This window comes from Podarcis muralis, chromosome 4, assembly GCF_964188315.1.
Source record: "Podarcis muralis chromosome 4, rPodMur119.hap1.1, whole genome shotgun sequence".
Lineage (NCBI taxonomy): Eukaryota > Metazoa > Chordata > Lepidosauria > Squamata > Lacertidae > Podarcis > Podarcis muralis.
Genome location: NC_135658.1, coordinates 71,533,812 through 71,547,820, shown reverse-complemented (window position 1 = coordinate 71,547,820; position 14,009 = coordinate 71,533,812). Strand labels below are relative to the sequence as shown.

General features: G+C 43.6%; 1 protein-coding gene across 3 annotated transcripts; it reads right to left on the bottom strand.

Annotated features, from left to right (window-relative positions):
• Window positions 1–3,866: 3,866 nt before the first annotated feature.
• LOC114596317 (arylsulfatase D-like) lies at window positions 3,867–13,464 on the bottom strand. Of its 3 annotated transcripts, XM_077927544.1 has the most exons (11): window positions 13,318–13,383; window positions 12,193–12,377; window positions 11,246–11,395; window positions 10,887–11,008; window positions 10,021–10,143; window positions 8,081–8,504; window positions 7,864–8,000; window positions 7,215–7,349; window positions 5,954–6,116; window positions 4,965–5,086; window positions 3,867–4,566 (listed from the first exon to the last, which is right to left on the bottom strand). In XM_077927544.1, exons 3-11 carry the CDS (start codon window positions 11,323–11,325, stop codon window positions 4,190–4,192), a joined length of 1,683 nt encoding a protein of 560 aa, XP_077783670.1. In that variant the 5' UTR covers window positions 11,326–11,395; window positions 12,193–12,377; window positions 13,318–13,383; the 3' UTR covers window positions 3,867–4,189. The 3 variants fall into 3 exon arrangements, with proteins under 3 accessions (XP_077783670.1, XP_028583584.2, XP_077783671.1); XM_028727751.2 differs by lacking the exon at window positions 12,193–12,377 and having other exon boundaries at window positions 13,318–13,464; XM_077927545.1 differs by lacking the exons at window positions 12,193–12,377; window positions 13,318–13,383 and adding an exon at window positions 12,984–13,294.
• Window positions 13,465–14,009: the final 545 nt, after the last annotated feature.

Sequence of the window (14,009 nt, the reverse complement as noted above, 5' to 3'; positions counted from 1 at the left end):
TTGTTCCTGAAGCAAGTAGGATTTTATTATATTTTGTTTCCTCTCTTCTTTTTGCTCATGATCCCAAATTTCCAGACAGCTGAGAAATATATATATATATTTCAGTTCACATTACATTCTAAGCAGTGCCCTTTTTTTAAAAAAAGGGAAAAATGGTGCTGGTACACAGCATGAAGTTGTTACAGTAAGTGCCATTTTTTTTTGGGGGGGGGGTGCCAGTACTACATATCCTTGAGTACCCCTAGGAAAAAAAGCACCAATTATAAGAAAGGTGCAATCACTAAAGGAAAAATAGGGATGCCTATGGCAACCTACAAAAGATTTTATTTTTGTGTGTGTGTCATGGGCTTTTGTGGGCCAGTATAACCACAGAGCCTAGGGCTTGCTGATCAGAAGGTTGGCGGTTCAAATCTCCGCAACGGGGTGAGCTCCCATTGTTTGGTCCCTGCTCCTGCCCACCTAGCAGTTTGAAAGCACGTCAAAGTGCAAGTAGATAAATAGGTACCGCTCCGGCAGGAAGGTAAACGGCATTTCTGTGTGCTGCTCTGGTTTGCCAGAAACGGCTTAGTCATGCTGGCCACATGACCCGGAAGCTGTATGCTGGCTCCCTCAGCCAGTAAAGCAAGATGAGCGTCACAACCCCAGAGTCGTCTGCGACTGGACCTAACGGTCAGGGGTCCCTTTACCTTTTTAAGGAGTCTCAAAGTGGCTAGCAATCTCCTTGCCCTTCCTCCCCCACAACAAACACTCTGTGAGGTGAGTGAGGCTGAGGAGAAGAGGAAGTGTGAATAAGCCCAGAGCCCCAAAATTTGCAGAATGACAAACAAATATAGTGGTACCTCGGGTTAAGTACTTAATTTGTTCCGGAGGTCCGTTCTTAACCTGAAACTGTACTTAACCTGAAGACCACTTTAGGTAATGGGGCCTCCCGCTGCCGCCACACCGCAGCCGCGTGATTTCTGTTCTCATCCTGAAGCAAAGTTCTTAACCCGAGGTAATATTTCTGGGTTAGTGGAGTCTGTAACCTGAAGCGTATGTTAACCTGAAGCGTATGTAACCCGAGGTACCACTGTATCTCTAAAAGAGTCTTTTGTACCTCTTGGTACCCTGAGGCCTCCATGCATAGGACAATCTTCCCTCTACAGACACTTCTCCCAACACATGGGGACCTGTTATAGCAGAGATGCATAGTTCTCAACTTGAGGTGGGAGTAAAGTGGGGATCCATCCAGTACTTAAGCTTACAGTGTTGCTGCCGCCGCACCACCAGAACATGATTTCTGTTCTCATCCTGAAGCAAAGTTCCTAACCCGAGGTACTATTTCTGGGTTAGCGGAGTCTGTAACCTGAAGCGTCTGCAACCTGAAGTGTATGTAACCCGAGGTACCACTGTATTGTGGTGGAATGAGGTGGGATGGAGAATACAATGGGAGTATCCTGGGAGAAGGAATCTTGTGCAACAGAATCTTCTCCTCCCATGCACCCACTAAATCTGTTTTAGGGATTCTCCAAACTCTCTAGAGATGGTTTGGAGAAGGTGCAGGGCACGGGCAGAGGAAGAAGCAGGAGGAACTGTCCTATTGCACAAGCAGAAATGGGTTGGATGAACATAGGCCATTGTGTCAAGTTCCACTTGTGAATGGATGAGTGCACCATCTGTGGAAAAACCCATTTGTATCTTTTCCTTTACAATTAGAAATATGCCCCCCTGCCAGCAACTATACTGCCCCTAACAGCCTCGCATAGTCAAAGGGAATACAGAAGCTATGAAAGTTTACACAGAGAGTTGTTAGGAACATAAATATGACAAGGAAATGCTTTGTGGCTTGAGCCTGAATGAATGAGGTTGGCTATCAATCTCAATAAATACAGCCAACAGAGTATTGCTTTTTCCTTTGCCAAGTAATTTGCTAAAGGATATATAAGTCACAGCAGTAAAGGAACAGAAGTGAATGTTGGCAGGCCTACAGAGGTTGGTAGAAGCATACAGGAAATGTCATCTATGTCACACTCCAATCAGAAACAAGATTTTTCATTCTTTTGCAACAGCCATATTTTGGAGGCATACTTTCTCATTTTTTTCTCCAAACCTCTAAAATGCAACTATGTGTTCTCTCCATGTTTTCAAAGTGCTAACCAAATGTTCTAACCAGTGGTAAATCTCATTATACAGTCCTAAAATCAGTGAAATTAACTGAAACATATATTTTATTCAATTTAATTCATGATCAAATACCCCAAAAGCAAAATATCAGTCATTATTAGTACTACAAAAATGGACACTAATCTCCAAAAGCCTTACTTCCAGCATAATCATGAGTATGTCTGCTCACAAGCCAGTCACATTCTGTTCAAGGGAGCGTGCTGCCACGTAAATATGTATAAGATTGCGGCCTAGGCCAAGGGAGCCGGATTACAGTTTCCAAGTCATGTGACCAGCATGACTAAGCCACTTCTGGTGAACCAGAGCAGCATATGGAAACGCCGTTTACCTTCCCGCCAGAGCGGTACCTATTTATCTACTTGCACTGTGTGTTTTCGAACTGCTAGGTTGGCAGGAGCAGGGACCGAGCAATGGGAGCTCACTCCGTCGCGGGGATTCGAACTGCCAACCTTCTGAACGGCAAGCCCTAGGCTCTGTGGTTTAACCCACAGTGCCACCCGCGTCCTTTATATAACTATTAGTTGACTCCAAACCCAAGCCACAAATTTTAGTAAGCTGGTTTGCAGATGCTTACATGGAAAAGGGATAGCATACTTGTATTTTATAGGAAGGGAGGATACAGAACCAAGGTCAACATTGATTGTGTGTTCACCATTTGAGAGTCTAACCTTTTAAGTGGCATTTCAAGTTTCAGAAATGTCATCAGCTGTCCAGCCCCTCCTTATAATTTCTGCACATTCCTTTTAGCACTCCATCTTTTGCTATTTACCTCCTTTCACGATTTTGGTTATTTTGCTTCATTTTAAACACTTTGCCATACATATATTTTTTTGTGCTTGCAAGATTTCTCATCAGATTTCTGTTCTGCCCACCCCACCAAAATATCTTCGGATTGTGCACCACATCTCATTATACATGAAGAGCCATGTGGGCAAGCAGAAGAGGAACATCTCTTGTTGATCCTTCTTTCTTAAAAACAAATAAACCCAGAAACCTCATATTTTAAACATGGATCAAAATCTTGTAACATGTACCAGATCAGCACACAATGAGACAATAGTGACATGGTTTTCTTTTTCTTCCTCTTCTAGTGTGCCTCTTAGATTTTGCTTGCTAGTTTAATAAGAACTTTTGAAAGGGAAGAACTAGTTTATGATGTTTAGATGGTGCCTCCCTCTAAGTGCTTGGAGTTGCCAATTATTTCATGGAAATAGTTCATGGAATTGTCAGTTCTCATTTCAGGTATCATCACTGGTAGAGTTAACGTAGAAATCCTTATCCCCGTAGACATGAGGGTAGAACTACTCTGCAGTCCCACTCAGGCTTATCCACACACCCCGCACCCCATCCTGTGTTGTGCAAAGTCCAGCAGGTAAGAAAAGAGAACAGGTGATAGTAATGGGAGATGTGAAGGGTAGTGTCAGGGGGCGGACTGAGGAGGAATGGTGGGTGCCACTCCCCTTCTACACAACCTCCCCAAGAATAGGAGGACAACATAGAATTACAACAGTGGTTTGCAGAAGGTTCAGAGAATGTAGAGGGGGAAAGCTGGGAAATATTGGAAGAAGAAGTAGAAACAGCTGACAAGACACAGGGTCTTTGGAGAGCATTCCTGAGCCCCCCTCACCCAGGACTAGGCGGGAAGTGTGAGTAGCTGAACAGAAAGCTCAGAGACAGAAAGATCAGTCCAACTGGTGCAGGGATGACGTAGCATAACAGAGACGAAGGAGGGTGGGACTTTATTTGGAGCCATTTCTACAGAGAGATACATTCCTTTGCCTCTTGCTGTGATTATTGAATAAACTAATTCAATAAGAACTCTTTTTTTTATCAGCTTCTTTACTGCCACCGGGGGAGGGACCAGATTCCCCGAGCCTGACAGGCAGGAAATGATTTGGCTGTATCCTCCTTCAAGCCTGGGGACTCCTTGAGAAACAGGAGAAAGCAACCTTAACTGACAGGAAGCAGCTAAAATCACACAGGAAACCTCTTGGATGACGTTCTCTGCCATAAAAGGATTCTTTGGTCAGCCGACTTTATATGAATGGGTATCACTTTCTTCATTGTCACACCAACAGAATGGGAAGGTCCCACAGCATGGCTGCAGCCATGGTTTCCACATAATGTTTCCAAGCGAGAGCTGCTGTGGGACAGGTGTGAGGGTCCCGCGATGCTCCTCCACAGCTCTGCCTATGTGCTTTAGGACTGTGTGGAACAAGGGCTCCGTGTCCGGTGAAAGAGGCACGGCCTCTGATGGGTCTCTTGAGAGATCAAACAGCAGAGGAGGATCGTGATGTGTTACACCTTCTCCAGAACATGGGCAAATCCCTTTTCCATAACAGGCTCCTGCGCCTTTGGGGTGAAAGATCGGCGTTATGTAATGAGCCTTCCATAATGCACCACCTGGGAGGAAAAAGAAAGCACAAACAAAAACACCCTGAAACAATAATCATGAAGGTGATGATGTTCCCTGGAGATCTGGCTGAAATCTGAAAATTCAAATAAATTAACTTGCCAACAGAAGGAAATGCACAAGAACAACTCTCCGATAGCCCAGTGCATTAGGTGTAATCTATTCCTCTCACTTTCCTTCTGGCCACTTGACCTGATTTTGTCAAGTTCCATTGACAATGAACTTTATGCCCAGCAGTCTTAGGAACACTGCTTTCTATGGCAATGATTACCAGGCATGTTCTCCCCCCGCCCCTGCAAAATAGTAGTAAATTTAAGTACACCTGCATCTTATTATTTTTAATAGCAGGAGGTTTGTTTTCACACTCTGGGGAATTTGTTGTACTCACTGTCTTTCTGATGCCACCGTACTGCATGTAAGTATGATCCACAGTAATGAAACATGAATTCATGTTCTGAATGCTTGACTTCTTGCTGTAGTAAAGGCAATAGATTCCTTCCGTCAATTATTCTATAGCGACAAAGAAAGAATACGTCATCAGGCAGAAGACTGAAGTGAAAAAGCCATGTTTTTGCAGTGCTTTCTTGTAAACAGAGCCCCCCCCCCATGCATTCACATCAATTTTGAACAACATCCTGAAAAGTCTGTTTTCAATATTTTCCCCCAGCATTTGATTAAACACAGATTTGGCCACAAGGGACACAATTACATTATGTCCAAAGATATTATAACAAAGAAGAAAGATGAGTGTATACACTATTCAAAGAACTAATTATGAGGAAAGAAGTCATGAAGTAGTGCAGTTACTTAGATATTTGCTTCTTCCATGCTTAAGCTTCAATGCTGCAGAAAGGGAGCAGTCAAAACAAAACCTAACTAAGGAAACATTTCCAACTTTCACAAAATAATATAGGCCATAAATGGAGGAACCATGGTCATCAGTTACGTCACAGATGCTGTGCAGTAGGTGCTTACAACACTAACACAACCATATTCCACACAACATTAATGATCACACTGATGCACTAGGTGGGCTGGGAATTTTCTCTTTCTTTCATTTCAAAAGATAGCAAAAGTGCTGCAAAAGTGTACGTTGCCTACAAAAAGGTATTACTTAATACCTTAATTCAGATGACTGAATCTTGCAGAAGAATACTGGATAACCCGTCCCACCCCCCAAAAGGAAGGAGGGAGGGAGGGAGGGAGGGAGGGAAGGAAGGAAGGAGGGAAAAGTGTATGCTTGAATAGAGAACCTACACTGACTACCAATGTCCACTGCTCCCAGGCTACATTATATATTGCATGATGAATTCTGCCTATTTCAAGATGCCTTCAAGTAGAGCATGCACAATATAAGAAAGGATACAGGCTCTATACCTGTCTTGTGGTATAGTCCCTCCAGCCACATGAGTCACCGTAGGGTAAATATCCATAAGGCTTGTTGGTTCATCAACAACAGTGTTGGCAGGGAGCATTCCAGGCCACCTTAAGATGCCTGGCACACGAATGCCTCCTTCCCAACCTCCCATGCCTTTGCCCCCTACATTGGGAACACAATAGCAGAAACAGACATGTTTATTATACTTTACTTTCCTAAGCAAAAGAACATTCCAAGTCTCTTGTGGGTGGTGGAACCACATGGGCTTTCCATTTTCTTTTAAACTATCAATATGCACTAAAGGGCCGAGAATCAGTGGGATTACTTTCATTTCAAACAAAAGCAGATCACAGGTTTTAGAATATATTGCAACCTTCCATATTTGTATTATTATTTTATTTATGCCCCACCCATCTGTCTGGATTTCTCCAGCCACTCTGGGTGGCTTACAGCATATATAAAACATAGTAAAATATCAAACATTAAAAACTTCCCGATACAGGGCAGATGTCCTTTAAAAAGTTATGTAGTTCTTTGTCTCCTTGACCTCTGAAGGGAGGGCATTCCATAGAGAGGGCACCACTACTGAGAAGGCCCTCTGCCTGGTTCCCTGTAACTTTGCTTCTTGCAGTGAGGGAACTAGCAGAAGACCCTAGGAGGAGGACCTCAGTGTTTGGGCTGAATGATGGGGGTGGAGACCTTCAGGTATACTGGCCCAAGGCTGTTTAGGGCTTTAAATGTCAGCACAAACACTTTGCTCAGAAATCTACTGGGAGCCAGTGGAAATCCTTTAACGCCAGTGTTATTTGGTCCCGGCGGCCACTCCCAGTCACCAGTCTAGCTGCCACATTCTGGATTAGTTGTAGTTTCTGAGTCACCTTCAAAGGTAGCCCCACACAGAGCTCAGTGCAGTAGTCCAAGTGGGAGATAACTAGAGTATGCACCACTTTGGCAACACAGTCCATGAGTAGGTAGGGCCTCAGGCAGCATACCAGATGGAGCTGGTAGACAGCTGACCTGGACACAGAAGTGACCTGCGCCTCCATGGACAGCTGTGAGTTACCCAATAATATTTATCAGCAATATGCAACTCAAAAGAGTTCCCAGAGACATATGTATACAGGGTGTGGTCAATAAAAGACCACATGCCTCCTAATTTCATAGCACAGGAAAAGAGATCAATTTATCCTGGAAAACAACCCAAAGCAAAATTACTCAAACTTCCAGATAGGCAAAGTAACTATATGCTGCACTGTTTACCTTTATATATGCCATTCCAGCCACCCAGCTGTATTGTTCCTTCCTGAGCTTCCAGCTGCCCTCCATGGTCTGAGGCAAAATAGGTCAATGTGTTGTTTCTCAAGCCTTCCTTGTCAATAGCATCTAGAATTTGACCTACAGAGTTAACCCCCCACGAAGAAAACAAATATTTACTATGGAGACAATAGCACACAAGGAATTTGTCTTATCTTATCCTCAAAACAGTCCTGTGGTACAAGTTCAGCTTGGCTTCTAAAACTGCTCATGAAACAGGGATAACCTATCTCTCCCTCCTGACTTTGAAAGAGGCTAGCTGTTCCTTAGATGCACATCAAATTATTGCATAAAGGTGTACGTTGTAGAATTGACATGCAGGAACCTTTCGCCTCCTCCTCTCCATCCTAACAGGACATGTCTGTGATTATCCCACCAAAATTGTAATAAACAGCACTGAGGGCAGGATGTTCTATATTTCACCTTTGTACTACAAGAACGGGTAGGTGATTTTTAAATCATTCACTCAATCCTTGCAGCCCATAAACAAGGCAGTGTTCAAGACAGTCACAGAATCATAGTCCATGCCTCACCACAACTTGGGATGACCAGTGTCCATTAACAAGAGAAGAATGCTTAGAGAAAGCAAACACACCTACTAACCAGTCCATTTCTTCTACGTTGTCTCCATATATCCCATGCCTGCTTTTCCCGAGAAAAGCTTCTGTTGTAAACAGGGGTGTGTGGACGTGCAAAAAAGAAACAAAGAGGAGGAATGGCCCATGCTTGTTGCTTAAAAGGAATGAATAGAACACATTTAGTAAATTGCAGCATCTTTGCAGTTTGATATTTCAGGGAAAGTGTTCAATTACCTCTGAATAAATGAAACTGCTTCCTTTAGGACGAGAGAAGCCGTTCTTTCCAGCTTCATTGGTTGTTCAGTGATGTTGTGGTTGCGCATCAAGATGCAGTTCCAGTATTTCACAAAGCCATAACTGGAGCACCAGGAAGCAAAAAACAGGAACCCAAGCAAAGCAAAAAAGGTGACCACCTTCCAAGTAACAGAGACCAGTCCTGTTGTCTTTCCTACAAGAGCTGTGAGAACTGCAAGGGCAATAAGTTGGGTGTAAAACCACAGCTTAGCCTGCAACGCTGCATCCAACTCTGGAGGCTTGTGGTCCTGGCAGTTGTTGAGAAGAGTGAAAGGCATGCCATAAAAGTAATCAAAGCCGTGACTCAAAGGATGGTGGCAATGATCATGGACAGAGTCACAGTTTACCCCTTGATGCCACTTCCCTGGAAATTAAAGCAGAAAACAGTCTGTTACTATTACTTGGAGTGGATTCTGCTGCCCACCCCTTCAAAATTTCATAACTAAAGTTATCTTCCAGGAAGGTCTTCCTTTCAAACATAATTGCAATGAATGGCACTGTACAACCATGCAATTTCATGGGACTATAGCAGCACCAAAGCACTCTTGTAGCATTTTAACATGTCATGGCTTCCCCTAAAGAATCCTGGGAACTGGAAGGTGTGCTCACCTAACATACCTACAATTCCCAGTACCCTCAAGAAACTAGTTTCTAAGCTTCTCCATAACTTGTAAATCTGGTATCAGTGTGCTTTAAAAGTATGCTGTGTTTGTCCACTCAAATCCTTACTTCCCTCACTATAATGATCCCTTAAGCGAAGATTTCAGAATGATCCTTTAAGTGGCATTAACTGACCATCTGTGGCAGACAGTGTTAATCTTCATGTTTAATACATGAACCATTTCTCAAAAGGACCGCTATGACTGTGAATCTTTAGAAATACTGTGAACGTTTAGATTTACAGGGAAACTGCAACACAGCAGATTTAGTGGAGTCTCTTGACCTACTAACCTCCACTGTGAAATCAATCGACAATTTGTTGCACTTGGCTTCCTTTCCAGTTGATGGTCTAATCATTTGACTCTTAACTCTCACGCACGAGCCCAGCATGTAGTCTGAGAAAGACTCCCACAGAAAGCAGCAATGAGCATGCATCACTTCAGGAGCACTCCTAATCCACACAGGAAAAGTCCTAAACATCTAACCCGGTCCTGAATCTCAAGATGACCTTAAGATACAGTCATTACTGTCCCTGCACACTGTTTACACAATTGCAGCCAGGTGTTTAGGTACTGATGCATACATGCAACTATAAATGGAAATCTAGTTACACTATTAGTTCTTTTCTCTCTTCTTACAATCATTTGGTATTTCTGATTTTTCTTTTCACTTTACTTCTGCCATCTTAAATCATGAATGTTACCAAGTGGGTCTACAAGTCAGAAAACAAAGACATACTTGCCGACACACTTGGTAACATATTTGCCTCGCTCAAATGCTTGCTACAGTACAGGCAGGTTATTGTGTAACACCGTTAGTATAAGTCATGTAAAAGTAGGTCATGTTAATGTAGCACATTCTGACCCAGTCATACCAAATATCCCCGATTTATTCTCAACACACATCCCGAGAGAGAGAGACAGGCAGACAGACAGACAGGTTAAAGAGGGCAAATTCCAGGTAAGCATGGGGACCCTTCGCTTTAACAAACAAACAGAGGATCTTATGGGAACAGGGAATTAAGTCAATGTCAAAGCTGCCTTCATTCCACAGAGCTTATGATGAGGAAAGGTCAGGCAACAAACATTTTCTTATCTGCTGGAACCAGTAATTTTTCATCATCTTCACATCCAAGATTTAATAAGCAATTGTTTTTATATGAAGACCTGAAGATCTATAGACACCTATGATCATGAGGAGGTCATAGGATTTCTACGTACCTACAAGTCCCGTGGCATAACCCTGCTGCTGCAAGACCTTGGCAAAAGTGGTTTCATTGGCAGGGAGTCCTCCTGAGCCAGCGTTCCACTGCAGAGCCCGATATGAACCACCTGAAGCCATGCCTGTATTACCAAGGATAAAGACCACAAGTAAACCAACCACCAATACATTTATCAAGTTCAGTTTACATGGATCTGCATTACTCTTTACACTCAAACATTATCAAGACATCAATATAACCCAGCTGTACAAATTCATCCGGTTGGGTCCAAAGGTTGCTGGTGTCACAAAAACACCATATCCTTCCTTTAAATAATACTATCATAGGAATGAACTCCTGTCCTGGGACACAACATAGTAATGCTAAAACCATTTCATTGATGGGGAAAGTATTATAGAAGCTGTAAAAACAAATACAAAGTTTAGTCATTTAAATATGGTTCCTTGCGTCATCAGCCTGGTGAAACTTCAACAGATCCCAGTACCATCCAACCTAATGCCATGTACAGCGACAATTCTCAACAGATAATTAAATAAACAATTTAAGTAATTGTCATTATTTAAACTCAGGAAATACATCACTGAATTACACTTCATTGACTGATAGTAGATTCAAGACAAGACAGATAGTTAACTTTCAGAACTCATAGCTACAATAGGCTATGGCCACTAGCTTAGATGGCTGTAAATGAGGTTTAGATAAATTTATCAGCACCTGACTATCATGCTAAAAAAATGCAGTCAGGAATGAAGTACTGGTTTTTCATGTGGAACAAAACTGTACTACTTTCAGCATGCTTATTTTGTTCAATTTTGCACATTGTCTCAGCTGCACATCAAAGCAAACATTCCAAATATACTCAACCTGATCTGATGGGGTATCTGCCAGTCAGAAAAGCTGCTCTGCTTGGGGTACAAAGCGAAGCTGCAGCAATGTGCTGAGTAAGCTTCACTCCTTCCTTTGCCAGCCGGTCAATATTAGGGGTGCTGAGATAGAAAGGTGATATATTAATAGAATGAAATAGCAGGAGACGAAAGAAGGAGGCAATATATGGCAATTTATCTTGACAGTCCAAGCAACCTGCATTACATAGGCGATGCTCCTTTGTAGTGACAAGCCACAGTCAAGTAAAATCAACTGGAAGATGGCCCAAAGCTGTCCAAGAAACCTTTTAGCCAGTGTCATATTCACAACAATACAACAGTAACCCGAGAATCCCTTACTTGATAGTGTCGTTGCCATAGCAGCCTAGATCTCCAATCCCGAGGTCATCGGCCAACATCAGAACAATATTAGGTTTCATGTTCGGAGCTGCATTTGTCCCACGGGCATCAAGTGATATAAGTAAAGCCAACAGAGTAGCTAGATAGATTCTGAAATCAAAAATCACCAAACAATGGTTTGAAGCTGACAGGAGAGAGGAAAGACCCAGACCATATGACAGTACAGTGGTACCTCGGTTCTAGAATGTCTCCATTGATGAACATTTTGGAACACAAACGCCAAAGACCCGGAAGTAAATGCTTCCATTTTTGAACACACCTCAAAAGTCGAACGGCTTCCGCTGCATGTTTTTCAATTTTCTCAATTGAATATGCAAACAGCCCTTCACGCCTCAGTTTTTGAACCTTTTGGATCCTGAACGGTCTTTCAGAACAGATTATGTTCGAGAACTGAGGTACTACTGTATTTTTAGCATGCCAATGATAAAACTGTTAAAACAGACTACAACAGTTGAGTAAAATGGAGCGGCGCTTTCAGGACTGCTTTAGATGTAAATTATTATGATGCAATTTTAATTATTATAATTTATTAAATTTCTGTTCCACCCTTCTTTCCTAAGGAGCCCAGAGTGGTAAAGCAATATGATTGAAATGAACATTTTTAAAAGTTAAAACATCTAAAAACAACAAGCACAATACTGTAAGCCTAAGTATTGAATGGATCCCCACTTTACCCCCACCTCAAGTTGAGAACTATGCATCTCTGCTATAACAGGTCCCCATGGGGGGAGAAATGTCTGTAGAGGGAAGATTGTCCTATGCATGGAGGCCTCAGGGTACCAAGAGGTACAAAAGCCTCTTTTAGAGATACAGTGGTACCTCGGGTTACATACGCTTCAGGTTACACACACTTCAGGTTACAGACTCCACTAACTCAGAAATATTACCTCGGGTTAAGAACTTTGCTTCAGGATGAGAACAGAAATCGCGTGGCGGCGGTGTGGCGGCAGGGGGAGGCCCCATTAGCTAAAGTGGTGCTTCAGGTTAAGAACAGTTTCAGGTTAAGAACGGACCTCCGGAACGAATTACCGTATTTTTCGCTCTATAAGATGCACCAGACCACAAGACGCACCTAGTTTTTGGAGGAGGAAAACAAGAAAAAATATATTCTGAATCTCAGAAGCCAGAACAGCAAGAGGGATCGCTGCGCAGTGAAAGCAGCAATCCCTCTTGCTGTTCTGGCTTCTGGGATAGCTGCGCAGCCTGCATTCGCTCCACAACACACACACACATTTCCCCTTACTTTTTAGGAGGGAAAAAGTGAGTCTTATAGAGCAAAAAATACGGTAAGTACGTAACCAGAGGTATCACTGTAGTCCCTATAAGGTGTGGACAGCACAGAGGCAGAGCTGTGGCTATAGGGGTGGGGCTATAGGCATTGTCCTGATTTAAAGAGGATATCACGTTGCCCATGCTAGGAAGGGCAGGAACAACCCCCCCCCCCAATATTATTGTTGTCGAGAGCAAGCAAAAATACTTCCTGCTTCTTCAAATGGAGGCAATTCCCCTTTCCCCCTTCCCTGCCCGCCTACTCTTGTGCCTTTAATAGCAGCTCCACAGCCTAGTATTATGCAAGTGAAGTTTTATTCAGTGTGCAGGAAAATTGTTTTGTAATGGGGAAAGCTCGTTTGCTTAATTGCTGTTCGTAATGGCAAAGGTAGGAGGAAGACAGCTCTACCTGCCACGCCTTTGTAGGGTCTTGATTCCCCTCCAATTTATTTTATTTCTTAATGGAAAGTGCAGTCATTTACATGACTGAAAACCGACTCCCTGCTTTACAAACTCCATGGTTCCTTTGAAAACAAAGATCCCTCCAAGCAAGATCGCAGGAGTTTGACTTTTCAGAAGGACGGGAGTCTAAAAGGAGGAAGCAAGCGACAGGCTTTCGCCTCCGACCCCGCTAGTCATGCAGAAGCACAAAACCCGAGCTCGCCGACGCTGCGCTTCCAGAAAGGGAACGCAGCTCCGTGGAAAGCAGCCGTCATGGTCCAAGGAAATCGGGAAAGGCACACCTTGGAAACGAAGGAGAGACCCTCTCCAGGCGCTCGCCCTCTGCTTGGCTTAGCCCACCGTGTAGCCAGGCAATCCCCATCGCGAAAGCCAGGACCCACCCGGAAGAAAGGAGCCTGGCAAAGGGGGCAAGGCTTAGGCAGAGCCAGTAAAAGGCTGCAGAGAAATCAAAAGCCTTCCTTGAAAACAGCGAGCTTCGGTAAGGGGATGAGGGAAAATTCCAAACTTTTCCAGAAAGCGTAGAGCAGGCTTTCTTTCATAGAATCATAGTTATATGGGATTGTGTGGGGTGTTAGGTTGCATTTCTGGTGGGGACACGTCGCTCTCCTTCTGGGATACGTGGTCCACCCTGCACTCAGCTCTCACCTAGGGCTCCTAGAAGCTGTCAGCGTGCAGCCACACCCCGGGAATGGCTTCAATGGGCTGGCTAAACCAGGTGAAGGTAGCTGATGGGCCTCAAACCTTCATAGGGACTTCACCTGCATGCGAAGACAATCTCTGGCAGAATGAGCTGACCAGACCGATTGTGGGTCCAATGGTTAAGAAGGTGGCTCCTGCTTATGCTGTAGAAGGAAGTGAGGGGCAGATGGGACTCATCAGCCTGGGAAGGTAGCCCATCTAGGAGAAGGAAAACTCTGATCTTAAACCTCCACTGCCTTGCGGGACATCTTTTGGGGAAGAAAAGGCTAGGCGT